We start from the raw sequence: 15,985 nt of genomic DNA, 5'->3' as shown, positions 1-15,985 counted from the left end.
AGAAAGAAAGAAAGAAAGAAAGAAAGAAAGAAAGAAAGAAAGAAAGAAAGAAAGAAAGAAAGAAAGAAAGAAAGAAAGAAAGAAAGAATTCACAAACGACAATGGGATAAAATAGTTTTCAGTGGTGTTAATTGAGTGATAAATATTGGGAGAACCCCTCTGGGTTCTCTCTGTGATCGTAACCAGGGGATCATTTGTGTTCCATCTCAGAGGACAGTCGTGGAGTCAGTTCAGAGTTTTATCAGGGAAGACATCACCTCCGGCAGTGCAGCACTCCTTCAGTACAGGAAACCCTGGGCGCTCAGCACTGGAGATAGGCCTTGCACCTCTGGAGTGCGGGGCTTGAGCCTTGGACTTTCCGATTCGACTGCGAGAGGTAAAGTGGCGCACACTGAACCACTCTAATGGAGAGGAAACAACATGAGAAGGAGACAGAAGATGAACCTTTAAGGGAGGATACAAATATTTTATTGCTCTTTCAGCAGTTAAATGAAGCAGCGAAGGTAGCGAAAGGGCACTTCAGCATATTCTTCAGCTGCTCTCGGAACTTGGCCTGGGTCACTGCATAGATGAAAACATTGGTACAGGAGCTGAGAAGCTGGAGCATGTTGGTCGTCTCTTGAAGGATGAATTGCGGGTCATTGAAATCCAAGCCAGTGAAATATGCCTCACCTGTAATCTGCACGTAGAGGAAATGTCCGACATAGGTGACCCACAGGAGGAGAAAGCTGAGAGAGATGGCGAAGAGCAGGACAATGGACCTTTTACGGTTGTCCATTTCTGGATCTCTGTGACTCCCGGCTTCCCGGAGCCTCCTGCGGGCTCTGCTGGCCGCTAAGATGTGCCTTACGGTCAGTGCATTGAGCAGCAGAATGAGGAGGAACGGGAGGAAGGGGGTTAAGATGCGGTCAAGCCAGTCGTAGGCCTGCCAGACGGGCAGCGTGTAATAAGTGGACTTGATGTTGCAGAACCAGGGCACACCGTCCAGAATATATACGGGCTGGTAGCTGAAGTAGAAAGGGACGTTCTTGGCGCAGCTCAGGGCACTGACCAGTCCTATAACCAGCACCGCAGTTTTCTCGGTGCAGTATCTGGTCTTCAGGCTCTGACAGCAGATGGCCAAGAAACGGTCGATGGTGAAGGCGACCGTCAGCCAGACTGAGCCATCTCGTGTGGCATAGACGAGCACGGTGCTGACAGCGCACCCAGGGGTGGTGGAGAGGACACTCTCACGAAAGTAGATGCCACCGATCCGGTTGAATATGACGGCAGTGATGATCACCAGGAAATCTGTCACCGCTATCGCCACCAGGTAGTAGGTGATGCATCGGGAGAGCCCGCACCGGCCACGGGATAAGATTATGATCGCCACCATGTTGGCTGTGAGAGAGGAAAAGAGATATGTTACCGAGCGAACTCCAAACACCAGCTGCTGCCTCATGCAACCTGTTAATAAAAAACCGTCCTCACCCGTGCCTGTGCCACCTTCTGACTCCAACCATTCCAAAGCCGTAACTGCTTGTTTGGCATCTAATTCTGGATAAGTGCATATTTGATGTAATTAAATATTTGTGAGTCAGAAGACATTGCCTTCAGTCCCCACCAAAAACTCTGTTCTCTCACAACTGAGTCCATCCTCCGAGGTTTGAGGCCCTTTACGATTTAGCGATCTGTTTGAGCCAGAGCTGCGCTTCCAAGCATCCTCCTCCCTATGATGATCATCCAGCACCAAGACCGGTTACTTCCACATTTCTAATATCGACCATAATGTTACACACCTCAAAACCTGCCTTAGGTTAGCAGCTGCTCAAGGTTTCCCCATGCCTTTGTAACATCTAGATACCAACAATTGGAATAGTCTCTTGGCGTTCTCCCACTTTGGATCTTAATCTTGTGATCTTAAACTCATCTGAAGCACTTGGTGGGAATGTTCCTATTTACAGGAAGTCCCAGTCATCCATCACCCCTGTGTTTGCCCACTTACATTGGCTCCCAGCCTGGCAACACCTTGAATTTTGTATCCTCATCCTTTCTTTCACTTCCACCCATAGCCTCGCCATTACTTACTCCAGTAACCCCCTGAAATCGTTTTGCTCGCAGCCAATATCTATTCTCTTGTGTACCCCAGAAATTAAATGTTTCACCGGTGGCGAAGGTGCCTTTTGCTGCCGTGGCCTTAATGTCTGGATATCCCTCCCTCAAATCCTTCGCCTTTCTTTCCTTCTACCAGACTATTCTTAAATCCTACTCCTTCGATGAAGCTTTTGGTTATCGGTCCTTATTTCTCCTTATGTAGTAGATATCAAATTTAATTTGTTAAATCTGCTGCGAAGCACCCTCGCCACAGGGTCTGCAGTGGTTGAAGTAAAAAGCTCAAATCTAACTTCTCAAGTATAAACGAGCGATGGGCAATAAATTGTGAACTTGCCAACGACAGTAATAAATAAATATTATATTCTGCTGTATAATAATAAATGAAAAATACTACCTCCTTCCAGAGGTGGCACTGCTGATTCCTGCAATTAGTGAGTGTACATTTTATAATCAAAATACATCTAATGTAATTATTGTACTGTAAAGAAACAGTGTAAATCATTGTAATAAAATAAATGCACGACAATTATTTTTAATGTTCTGTGATACGCCATTCTTCCATACAATGTTAAAAACGCTATAATGCATTTTATTACATTGGAATGAAATCTAATTTTTAACAATGTAACGTAATACTGTACATACAATTTCATACATTATACTTCATAATTCAGCAACCCAACAGACGCTGTTTCTATAAACTTGCAACATAGATCATTGAATAATATCTTGTACTGCTACATAATGCAAGTGGAATTAATAAACTATAAGTCACCGTAATGTAGTACAATATCATATATTGCACCTCTATACAGGAACACTGTTGACGTTCCTTAAACTCAAACAACGCTGAATATTAAAAAAAGCCCCTTCTCGAAATCTAAGGCACAAGTGTTCTAGCGACTTACAAGAAAGTAAATAATTAATTTGGGGTCTATAACTTACCCGGGACACCAATAACAGCGAGAACAGGATAGTAAATAGCATAGACAGGTCCATTTGCTGGCCCGTGCATCTCCTTTCAGAAAGTAAAGGAATTCTGCAAGCTGTGAACCTTCGCTCTGAAACGCTTTCAGCTTATACTGGCTGAAACTCTCCAAGGGACAATTAGGTTAAAACATGCACCTTAGTTACAGTTCGGTGAACAAACAGAAGAACTCACGGTTTCATGCCTTCCATTTGTAACATCGGCCAGGTGGATGGTTCCATATCTTTTTGGGCGAGCTGCTGGTTGCCAATTCTGCGGCGCAACTGCCTCTCCTTCCCGCCAAACCATTTCTTGGAGTCTCCATTAAGCAGTCAATAATTGTCGATACGGTTCTGAGATCCGATCTCTAAGCTAAAACCGTTTCTTCCCATCTCTACCATGTTCCCAAATAGTTCGTGTTTTTAAGAGTCAAGTTAGATCATGTGTTTGATTGATCGGTAAGTATTTTAGTTCTTAATCATTTAGGGCAATCAGATCATTAAATTGACTTTTAGCTGAACAATTTGAGAGAGACTGCCCTTGACATCAAGGCAGCATTTGCCTGAGTGTGGCATCAAGGAGCCCAAGCAAAACTGCAATCAGTGGTAATCAGGGGGAAAACTCTCCGCTGGTTGGAGTTATACTTAGCACAAAGGAATGTGGCTGTCGTTGTTGCAGGTCAGTCATTTCAGCTCCAGGACAGTACTGCAGGTGTTCCTCAGGATAGCGTCCAAGGCCCAACCATCTTCAGCTGCTTCATCAATGACCTTCCTTCCATCATAAGGTAAGAAGTGGGGATATTCGCTGATGATTGCACAATATTAAGCGCCATTCACGACTCCTCAGATACTGAAGCAGTCCATGTCCAAATGCAACAAGGCCTGGACAATATCCAGGCTTGGGCTGATAAGTGGCAAATAACAGGTGATGACCATCTCCCACAAGAGAGAATCCAACCATCGTCCCCTTGATGTTCAATAGAATTACCATCACTGAATCCCCCACTATCAACATCCTGGAGGCTACCATTGATCATAAACTGAGCTGAACTAGCCTTATAAATACTATGGCTACAGGAGCAGATCAGAGGCTAGGAATCGTGCGATGAGTAAGTCACCTCTGCAATCCCCAAAGCCTGTCCATCATCTAAAAGGCACAAATCAGGAGTGTGTTGGAATATTCTCCACTTGCCTGGATGGGTGCAGCTCCCACAACACTCAATAAGGATAGGTGGCATGCAGATTGCAGGTTAATATCAGATCATTCATGGTCTTATTAAATGGCGCAGCAGGCTCGAGGAACTGAATGGCCTACTCCTGCTCCTTTTCGTATGCTCGTATGTTCGTATGGTCCAGTGCAGTCATAAGTGAGACAAGGTCATCAGGACAAGGGCAGTGATTACTGAAACACGGTACAGTGGCCATATCATATTTCAAAGCTGCTCCGCCATTCAGTAATATCGAGGCTGATTTCCAACCTCAACGTCTCATTCCCGCACTCTCCCGATATCCCCTGATTCTTTTAGCATCCAAAAACCTATCGAATATTGCCTTGCATACACACATGAACACCCACTGCTCTCTGAGTTACAGAATGCCACAGATTCACAACAATGGTTCTACTGAAGATCATTTTTCCTTCTCCGTTCTAACGGATGACTCTTTATCCTGAAGCTGTGACCCCGAGTCAAGTGCAAGTAAATGCAGAAAAGTATGAACTGATTCATTTTAGTACTAAAAGCGAAAAGAAGCAATATGTAATCAAGGTTTCAATTGCAAAGGGGGTGCAGGAGTAGAGGAACCGTTGGGTCTATGTGCATAAATAATTGAATAGCGCAGGGCAGATTGAGAAAACGGTTACTAAATATACAGCATGCCTGGCTTTAGAAATAGGGCATAAAGGATACAAACAAGGAAATTATGGTAAATCTGTGCAAAAGGCTTAGCGTCAGCTGGAGTATTATGTGTCGTTTTGGCCATCGTACTTTCGGACGGAAGTGAAGGCATGAGAGCGAGTGCAGAAAAGACTCATGGGAATGATTCCAATGAAAATGAATTTCTGTTCCGTGGATGGCTGCTCTCTATGGAGAGGAGAGGATTAAGTGGAGATTTGATAGATTTGTGAGAGGTGTGCAAAATGATGCGGGAAATGGACAATATATATAGGGAAGGATTGAGAATGAAAGGGCTCCGATACAAGGCAATTGGCAAAAGATGCAACGGCGACATGATGGAAATATTTTTCCATGGACTGAGTAATTCACACCTGGAATGCACAGCCTGAGTGTGTGGGGGCAGCACATCCAATCGTGGCTTTCAATAGGGAATTAAATAGTAACCTGAAGAGCAAAACATTGCAGAGCTAGAGAGTAAAGACGGATAGTAGGCCTGGGAGAGTTGCACTTGAAATGGGCTAGCACGGACACTACGGGGTGAATGGCCTCTATCTGAGATATAATCATGCGGCGATTCAGTGATTTAATGATTCTATATATTTTCTACTTGAGAAACAAAAAAAATCCTTAAATAGGAAGCAGGTGAGAAAATGGAAGAACTGAAGGAATGCCTATAACAGGATAAATGGACAGGAAACATGAAATTTACTCTTTCATGGCATGTTGGCGTCGCTAGCAAGGCCAGCATTTGTTGCCTAAGCCTAATTGACATTGAATTGAGTTGCTTGTTGGGCCATTTGAGAAGGAGGTTAAGAGTCAACCATAGTGCTGTGGCTCTGCCCTGCCCCTGATGCAATGGTGGAATCGACCAATCATGGTGCTGTGACTGATGGAAATTGTTGGGGGGCCGTCGATTCCCAGGGGGAAACGTCGATCGTCTTTGTGAAAAGTGCATTCAACAATGTTTGTGGGTCGTAACCTCTACATAAATGCAGCCAGTTATTAATATAGAACGGCCCTATTTTAAGAGGGAGCACTGTTGAGGGGCGCATGTTCTCACCCAATGCAGCGCGGCCCGTGAACACATGGGGGCCTTTCCCAGCTGCGGTAATTGTGGGAGATGCTGACCTCTATGGAAAGATCATTGCTGGAGTGAATGCAAGCCTAAACTCCCCTCAGCTGCGAACTGCCCAGTTTCTTGGTGCAAGGTGCTGCGGGTTCCCTTGAGCGGAGGGAATCTCTCAGCCGATTGTAGCCCGAACGCTGAAAATCACATGGGATGTTGAAGGTTTATCAACTCAAACGAGGAAACACGGATTCAACAACAAAAGGGTAAGAAACGAATTTGCCGATACCTGAGGAAAAAGGCGGCAATAAATTCACCCTAAATTATAAATCGGCACATTATGAATTTTTCCTGCTAAAAGAAGATGAGAATGTGGAATAATTTCATGAGCGATATTTGAAGTCGAATTGGACAGAAGAGGATATTAAGAATTAAAAGGAGCGAGAAGGAAATGCAGACTTAATTAGCTTAATCGCTTCGTTCTGTAAAATTTTAAGAGTCACTGAGAAGATTTTCATGAACAATATTTTGTACTCCAAATTTCCATGCGCTTTGTATCTCCATGTGTCTGTAATCCCCGCCATGCTCAGGTTTTTGTACAGCTCTCTCCGTGCTCTTTATTACTGTGTGTCTGCAATCCCACCATGTTAAGCTTTTGTACAGCGCCCTCCGGTTTCTGTATCACTGTGTCTCTGCAATCCCACCATGTTCAGGTTTTTGTACAGCTTTCTCCGTGCTCTGTATTACTGTGTGTCTGCAATCCCACCATGTTCAGGTTTTTGTCCTGCTTTTTCTGTGCTCTGTATTACTGTGTGTCTGCAATCCCACCATGTTCAGGATTTTGTACAGCTCTCTCAGTGCTCTGTATCACTGTGTCTCTGCAATCCCACCATGTTCAGGTTTTTGTACAGCTTTCTCCGTGCTCTGTATTACTGTGTGTCTGCAATCCTACCATGTTCAGGTTTTTGTCCTGCTTTTTCTGTGCTCTGTATTACTGTGTGTCTGCAATCCCACCATGTTCAGGATTTTGTACAGCTCTCTCAGTGCTCTGTATCACTGTGTGTCTGCAATCCCACCATGTTAAGTTTTTGTACAGCGCCCTCCGGATTCTGTATCACTGTGCACCATGTGCAGGTTTTTGTACGGCTCTCTCCCTGCTCTGTATCACTGTGCTGTGCGCCGACTCAGTGCACAGTAATACACAGCGGAGTCGCTCACTTGTAGTTTGGAGATATTTAACCGGCTAATTTTCTCAGCAGGTTCGATAGAAGCAGAAATTCTTCCCCCGGCAGCATTTTCTTTATTCTCCTCTCCTGAAGCGTGTCTCTGAAGCAGATATTCCGGGGCCTGTCCTGGGGACAGACGGTACCAATGTACTGTGTACTGACAGATACCTGAATACTCAAAGCTTAAAGTAACGGTGTCAGCGGCAGCAGAGGTTTGTAAAAGCGGATTCTCGGATGTCCGGAGACTGGAATCTGGAGGGTGAAAAATGGACATTATGTGTTTGTTTAGCTACTGCTGACATGGGAAATTTGTCAATCGCGTGAACAGCTTTGTGTTTTTTTTTTATGTTGACTTGAAGCCTGTTCGAACGCTGCTCATTGTTATTGAAATATGATCAACTGGGGAATGAGGTGATATTTTCTCTTCCATAGCGAATTCCTCCGATCAGGACTTCACTACCTGAATGGGTTTTGGGAACAGATTCAATAGTAACTTTCAAACGGGCGATGGGTCTGTTCTGAAACTGAAAAAAATGCAGGACTATGGGGAATATGCATGAGTGGTGGGAACAATTGGATTACACTTTTAAAGGGACAGCACCTACACGATGGGCCGGATGTCATCCTTCCGCGCTGTATGGTTCTATTATGTATATTAGATTTGTTTGTATTTTCCCCGGTGAGAGACAAACCCGAGGGAACTTCTTATTAACAGTGAAACAGTCAGTTTCCAAAAAACTATTTGCCCGACATTAACGCAGATATAACGCATCACTGCGCACAGCAAGATCCAACGGAATGCGATTGCATTCCGTCAGCACCAATCGGGTCAAACAGATAGTGAATATCGATGGTGAAATGTCAACCATTAGCTTCAGTTTAACATTTCTCCGGAGTTTCCATCTGCTCTTGGGTCTATTAGTTTATTTTCTTCGTTCAATCTATGTTTCCCCATTTCTCTTTAATTTGAAATATTTACAGTTATTTTCATTTTATTTCTACATTTACTTTGCACTGTTTGTACTTCTTGCAATCGTGGGAACTTGTCCCAACCTCTCTCAGTTGTCGGTTGGGTTCAGTCTGTTCAGTTTCCGCAGTGGTTTTACAGTTACTCACTGGAAACTGCCTCTTCCGCCTCTCTGACAATTTCAATTCTTTCCGCCTATTGACTGATTCTCTCCGCGTTCTCTGGGCGGAGTTTTCTCTAAGCTTTTCATTGTACTCAATCTGCAGGAGAGGGACCGGTCATTCGGCACAGTGAATTATGTTATGGGTATGCTCCATACCAGTCTCCCCAACCCGAAATCTAATTGACCATTTCCACCCAGCTCCCTGTGCAGGACTGTTCGGTTCTCCCTCCAGTATTTTCAGCCTTCCCATAAATCCACCAATAATGTCTGCTCCAATGGCATCAATTCCACATTCTGACGCGTCTTAGCGCACATTGTTCTTCTTCATGTCATTGTTCTGTTAGTGACGATCTGACATTAATGTCCTACTGACCTGGACATATCCACCAATATACAGCTGCAACCCATGCACTCCATTAAACCCGTTCATAATTCAAAAGATTTCTCTGAATTCTCTTCTTGGTTCTCTGTTTTCCAGAGAAAAGTGACAAAGCCTTTTCAATTTTTCCAGAGAGATGTGCATTTTTGCTGATTTCTTTTCTCAGAAATTTAAGAAATCAATGCAAAGAATCTTTCAAATTGAAGCAGGAATGGCCATAACAACTTTCAAACCTGCTCGGACGTTCAATAATATCATGACTGACCTTCGAAGTAAGCATCACATTCCCATATTCCTAGATTCTTTCAATATCCAAACATCTATGGAACACTGCCTTGAATACATTCATCCACTGAGTATCCGCAGCTCTCTGAGCTATGGAATGCAACGGTTCAGAACAGTAGCCTGGGGAAACACCCACCAGTATCTGCCATGTCAGCCCGTTGAGAATATGATATGTTCCAATGAGATCAGCTCACTTTCCTCGAAACTACTGTTACGAAAGTACAATGAGTTTTTTCTGGTTTATTGTGCAGTATGTTAATGGGTGTAAGTATAGCTGGCTCTGTCTGTGTGATTTTATTGCATCTGGAGTCAAGTATGCTGCAGGCTTGAAATTATCAAAGGAAGCTATATGTGTGGAAATATGCTTGAAATGTTAATACATAAACGTGGATGCTGGCTTAGCATGTACAGTGTGAAGGGAATTTGGGTTTCAAAGGGGTGTTAGGCTGTATAAAATTAGTTAGATAAGCAAGGCTAAGGAGTTAGTATTAATTTGCTCCTTAGGGAGCTGACAATATTGGCAACATGAAAGTTTTCATATTGTGAGGAAGATGCAGTTTTTAAGACATGTGGGACAATAGAATTTACATATTAAAGAGAGAGAAACATACATACGGGAGAATGAAAGGCGATATGAGGAGAGGGCCATGTAAGATCTAACATGAGTCTGTGAAACAACCTTCATGAAGCTGCCAGCCATTTTTGCATATGTCTGCTTTGTCAGGTTAGTGATGTTGGGGAAGCCATTTGGAATTCCACTGTCAAGTGTGTGCTACGTTAACTTGCTGGTTCTGTTTTAAATCAAAAATCTATTTGGACTGTTGCCTTAAAGGGGTGTATAACTGGGAGTCAAGTTAATTCAGAATTTTAGGAGTTGTTATAGTCATAAATAACTTGTCATCTCATGTATGTGTTTGGAATATTTTATTTTGTGAATAAATATTCTAATTTAATTTCTTAAAAGTATCTAAAGGTCTTGCTGGACTCATTACTTCAGAATCAGTGCAAATATCGATTGCAAAACCATTGTGGCAGAGCGATGAAGTTTCCCTTGTGGATTTGACCCGCCTGGCACACATCACCTGCCATGTGATAACATTACTGGGGGCTCTTTGCGGGATGTTGGAAATTCCTTGATTAGTTCGGAGATGGTCAATCTTAAGGCTACCAGTGCCAGAAGAACATTGAATCCAGGAGTTGGTGTGGGGTTTTTAAAGTGGCGAGAGTGTTAAAGTGGCTGTATCCATGGCACACATCATCTGACACATCATAACACGATGGAATACAGGCTGTCACTCCTTCACCTCTTCTCATAGGATAAACCATTTAACTCAGGAAGCTGCCTGATGAAACTTTGTTCACTTCCTTCAACGCATATAGATCTTTTCTCGATTATGAATCTAAAACTTTACACAACACAAAGACTGCAGTCCAGTGCAGTCCTTCCCAATACTTCTACCAATTGGTTTTTAATATCGAGGATTACTGATTCATCAGCTCAGGTGGCGGTTCGTACATAGGTGGTAAGAAGCAGGAAGTTTCCTTCCTATGTTTGGGCTGGCGCCATGAGACGCCTTGCGGTCTGGAGTTAATATTGAGGCTTCCCAGGGCAACTCCCTGCTCACTGTATATCACCGTGCAGCCACTTCTGGGTCTATCCTGCCGGTGGCACAGGACATACACAGGGATAGTGATGGTGCTGTATAAGACATTGTACGTTATGATTCCGTGAGCTTGACTCCGCCAGGTTGTTGCTTGACAAACATGTGGGAAAGCTCTCCCAGTTTTATCACATAACTCCAGATGTTAGTGAGGGGGACACTGCAGGATGGACAGGCCTGGGTTTTCCATCTCATTTCCGAAGCCTAGGTAGATTGCCGGTGGTGTGCCGAGTGATGTGGTTCATGTTCCATCCTTTTCCTTGAGACTTAGTAGCCATTTGATACAAATAAGTAGCTTGCTCGGCCATGATTTCACCAAGTGCTTAAGAGTAAACCACAACGCTTTGTGTCTGACGTCATATGTAGTTTAGACCAGGTAAGAAAAGCAGATTTCTTTCCATTAAGCAGAGTATGGTGCTGGGCAGTTCGAAACAATCGGCAGTAGTTTCATGATCACCATACTAAGAAGAGCTTTTAACTCCTGGTGCTTGGATTCCAACAGCTGCTGCGGTGGGATTTGAACCAGGGTTAACACAGAGAGGATTGACAGGGTGTCTGGGTTACTAGTCTAATGACATTACCACGAGGCCACCCCTCCCCATGCAGATTATTTGCCTGGATACTTTGCAACACGTCGCGGTTTGCAGTCACTTACCAGCTGTGACAGTCACCTTTGTCCCGGATCCGTCTACAGAGCCATCTTTCCAAACGGAACCACATCCATATTTATACTGAGCTTTGCAGTAATAGGTGGCCGTGTCTTCGACTCTCACATCCCGAATTTCCAGCGAAAAAATATTTTCTGCTTTATTTATCGACACAACAAATCTCCCCCCGCTGTGGATCCGCTCCCGTTCTGTCCCGGTCTGGGTTTGTCTGAAGAAATGTCCGTCCTCTAAATGATGAGAATTACCATAGAAAGCACAGGTGATGGTGAGAGACTGACACTCCTTCCTGGTCACCGCTGCCGGGGTCTGTACCACTGACTGACTGAAAGAGCCTGGAAATTAAACAAAGAGTGTTTAATTGGCCGTCAGAGCCGAACCAAATAACGGGGCTAAAACTCCAGACAGTGTCTGTAATTGGGATGGACTCAGGCAGCTTTATCTTAATTCCACACAATATCGGTTTGTTTGATCGGTAGCCACGGGGTAAGCAGGCACACAGGGTAAAAACAAACTAAATTCCCATCCTTCTGCTTCATGGAGCTGATAGTTTGTATGACGGGGAGCAGGAGATTGCAGCAATAAAAACAGAAAATGCTGCAGAAATTCAGCAAGTCTGGCAGCGTCTGTGGAGAGAGTAACAACGTTAAAATTTCCAGTCGCTGTGGAGTGGTGTTGTTGCTAGGCTTGTAGTCCAGGGACGCAGGGGAATATCCTGTGGCCCCGCGTTCGAGTTTAGCCAAGGCAGATGGTGGAGTTTGAATTGAATAAAAATCTGGAATCAAAAGTCGAATGGGATGACTATAAAACCATTGCCAATTGTTGTAAAAACCCACCAGGTTCACTAACAGCTTTTAAGGAAGAAAATCTGCCAATCTTACCTGGTCTGGCCTACATTTGACTCCAGACCCACAGTAACGTGGTTGTCTCTGAAATGCCCGGATTGCCAATAAATGCTGGCCTTGTCAATAGCGCCCACATCCAAAGAATAAAATAAAAGGTGCTGCCAGAACTGCTGAGTTATTTCCAGCATTTCCTGTTTTTATTTCAGGTTTCCAGCATCCGCGGTGTTTTGCTTAGATGTAGGAGACTGCAGCTCTGAACTGCTCAGGGAGACTGCAACTCAGAGCTGGACTGAAATATTTTAGACAGTACAGTTGATTTGCAGAGGACGGTGTCCTGCGGATGATTGATAAGCTGCCCCATTCACATCTCTCTGCTTGTGTGTTTTCTGAACAAGTGACAGGTTTAAGAACGGAACCAGCAGTTTCATGTTGCTTCATTGGGCCTGTAAGCCTGGTATGAAGTCCCCTCTCCCATTTGTCTGATGTACAGTACCCTGCATAATGGGGCAAGGGAGGTGGATTTGTTTCCGTTAGTGAAATCTGCTGCCCTCATTCTCCCACAGTAATGAACTGGCAGGTCTGTCCATGTGTGTTTGGCAAATGGTATTTTATGAGAATGGAGTGTGAGAGAATCCCTCTTTCCTCAATTTTATTCTAACTGTCATGAAAAAACAGAAAATGCTGAAAGAACTCGGCAAGTCTGGCAGCATCTGTGAAGAGTGAAACAGAATTAACGTTTCGAGTTTGTAGGACTCTTCTTCAGAGCTAACTGTGCCGGAAATTATTAAACATCTCCCTGAACTGGCTGGTGGGTCTTCAGTTGAAAGTCTGTTCCAAGGGAAGGAGCCTTATACCCGCCTTAGTCCAGCAACTGAGGATCAGATTACAATGTGAGACAGTCCAGTGACTTAGCCAATATTCAGGTGGAAGTACAGAAATACCACAAAGAATAAACTCTCCACTTCATTGAAACAAGTGCTTGCTGTAACCTTCCCCTATGATTTGCATTTAAAATGATGTTTCCAGAAAGCAATGTTTGATTTCCAGGTCTGGATTATTCAGGGTTTCCAGTTGCAATGTTAGAACATGAAGCCACTCTCAGAGGGACAGTTGAAATGGGAGCGGACACTGTGTTTGGGACTTGTTTAAAATATCACACTCACTACCTTGTTGAAATCTGTTAGTTGTGTTTAAACTGTCCTGGATCTAACAACACGTTCTGTTGAAGTGAACCTTGTGAACTGGCCGCGGTCAAATGCTCCTGGAAACTGACAGGGACAAGGACATGGAGCTACTCAGTAATCCAGGCAGGCATGCAAAGGGCAGAAAAGGGCCAAGAAACTCCTTCAGGAGCAGAGGACCTCACACTATTTTGGTGGACTGTTCATCACACAAACATGGCCAATCGTACGTCACTCAAAAGTGGTCGATTGTTTAATCCACCTTTGAGTAGCTCCGGATGGGCTGCCGCTGATCCCTAATGTGAAATCAAAGACATAAACGTCATCTGATTCATCGAATACTAAAATAAAAACCTGACAAGGCCTTTTTGCTTCAGACACAAGTTTTGCACATTAAATATTGTCCAATTTCCTTCTGATTTTGAATGCTACTGGCGTGAAACAGCGCAGAAAAGCGCATGACATAAACATGTTTTGCCTCAGAGCTACCACAAATACAACTTGTATTTTAGAGCACATTCAATACAATGAAAGGTCCCTTCAGCAGGTAGTGACAGTGATCTACGTGAAGCATGAATCCTGAGAGGCCAATGTGGCCGATCACCCGAGTCACCGTCTGCAATGTGGGAACACGGATACATTTTGGTATCATGATTACCAACACTCAGATTGTAGCAGTCTCATTTTAAGAGACCATGATTCTTTAAAAGTAACCGGAAGGAGCAATATTATCTGAATGTTTTTCAATCAGCATTTGTTTGGGAAAAAAAACATAATTTCTTCTATCAATAGATTTAATTTTTCTCCAATTCCATTTATTTTGATATATTTACATTTAGTTTCAATTTATTTCTACATTTCCTCTGTGCAGTTTGCGCTTCTTGCATGGGAACGTAGCAATCGTGGGAACTTGTCCCAAGGCCTCTCAGTTGTCTGTTGAGCTCAGTCTGTTCAGTTTCCGCAGTGGTTTTACTGTTACTCACTGGGAACTGCCTCTTCCCCCTCTCTGATAATTTCAATTTTTTTCTGCCCATTTACTGGTTGAAGTTATCTGAAAGTTTTACTTTACACAATATCTGCCAGAGGAGGAATAATCCATACCGCTCAAAAGATTTATGCCTGTTTATTTACGGCGGACCAGCCTCCATCCGCCCGAAATCTAATTGACCATTTCCAGTCAGGTCCCTGAGTCAGTCTGTTCCGGTCTCCCTCCTGTATTTTCAAGTCTTCCCATAACTGTATCAATACTATCTGCTCCAACCACTCCCTGCGGCAGCAAGTTCCACATTCTGACCTGCCTGTTTTTACACTTCTTCTTCTTAATGTCATTATTTGTTCTGTTAGTGACTGTCTTATTCTAATGGCGCTATGCTCACCCACAAATAAGCAGCTATTCCACAAATACCCCAATGAACCCTTTCGTTATTTGAACGATTTCCATGAATTCTCCTCCTCTTTCCCCGTTCTCCAGAGACAAGAGGCCCTGCCTGTTCCATCTCTCCACAGAGATGTAGATTATTCCTGATTTCTTTTCTCAGAAGTGTAACAGATCAAAGCAGTTAATGTAACAAACAGAAGCAGGAGCGGCCATATTACCTTTCAAACCTTTTCCGCCATTCAAAAATAACCTGACTCATCTCTTATCTCAACATCACTTTGCCGCAGTGTCCCCATATCCCTGGATTCTTTTAGCATCCCGAAATCCATTGAAGACTACCTTTAATACACTCAAGCACTGAGCATCCACAGCTCTCTGAGGAAGAGAATGTCAGAGATTCATAAAAATGGCTTCACTGAAGAAATTTCTCTTCTTCTCATTTCTCATGGTCGAGTCCTTATTCTGAAACTGTGAGCCCTAGTTATAGGCTTCTCAGCCTGGGGAGTCACCCACCGGGAATCTATCGCGCCCTGGATATTAGATTTCTAATGAAATTACATCTCATTCATCGGGAACATAGGCCCAGACAGCTCAATCTCTTCTTATACGACAATTCCTTTATGTCAGGGATCAGTCTGATGAACCTTTGCGTGCCATCGAAGGCATGTAGATCCTTCCTTAAGTAAGGAGACCAAAACTTTGCACAGCATTCCAGACTGGAGCCCATTTCAGTCCTTCCTTCAATAAACCTCACCCACCCGCCCTGGGCTCGGATTATGCTTTGAATGGGCCAGAGATCCTCCAATCCTTCTCTCCCTTTCAATGAATTACTTATTGCTGCTTCTAAATGAACATTCCCCCAATTTACAACTTACAGTTGTTTTCTTATGTTCCTGTTCTCCTTTATGAGATTAATGTATCATCCTCACTTTCTCACTGCACTGTGTTGTTTCAATTCACAGTAATCAGGGATACAGATAAATTACAGCAATCCCATCTCTCAAACATCTACATTCAATGTAGAGAAGTGTCTGCAGTTCCAAACTTTCACATTTCGGTCTGAGGGTGGAGAAGTAGGAAAGTGTTGGTTATATGAAAGAAATGGCGGGGACAATGTCGTTAATTTCAGTCACTGACTGTCCAATAATAAAATTCCATCTGGGCCCACATCAGGATCTCTTATATCTGAAGTCCGTTGTGTCACTCTCCCGTTT

At 43.6% G+C, this 15,985-nt stretch overlaps 1 protein-coding gene across 1 annotated transcript; it reads right to left on the bottom strand.

Annotated features, from left to right (window-relative positions):
- Nucleotides 1–478: 478 nt before the first annotated feature.
- Nucleotides 479–1,375, bottom strand: LOC144697734 (G-protein coupled receptor 15-like). The gene has a single exon (XM_078569742.1). It carries the CDS (start codon nt 1,373–1,375, stop codon nt 479–481), a length of 897 nt encoding a protein of 298 aa, XP_078425868.1.
- Nucleotides 1,376–15,985: the final 14,610 nt, after the last annotated feature.

Source organism: Cetorhinus maximus, chromosome 23, assembly GCF_964194155.1.
Source record: "Cetorhinus maximus chromosome 23, sCetMax3.hap1.1, whole genome shotgun sequence".
Lineage (NCBI taxonomy): Eukaryota > Metazoa > Chordata > Chondrichthyes > Lamniformes > Cetorhinidae > Cetorhinus > Cetorhinus maximus.
This window is presented reverse-complemented; position numbering and strand designations above follow the sequence as displayed.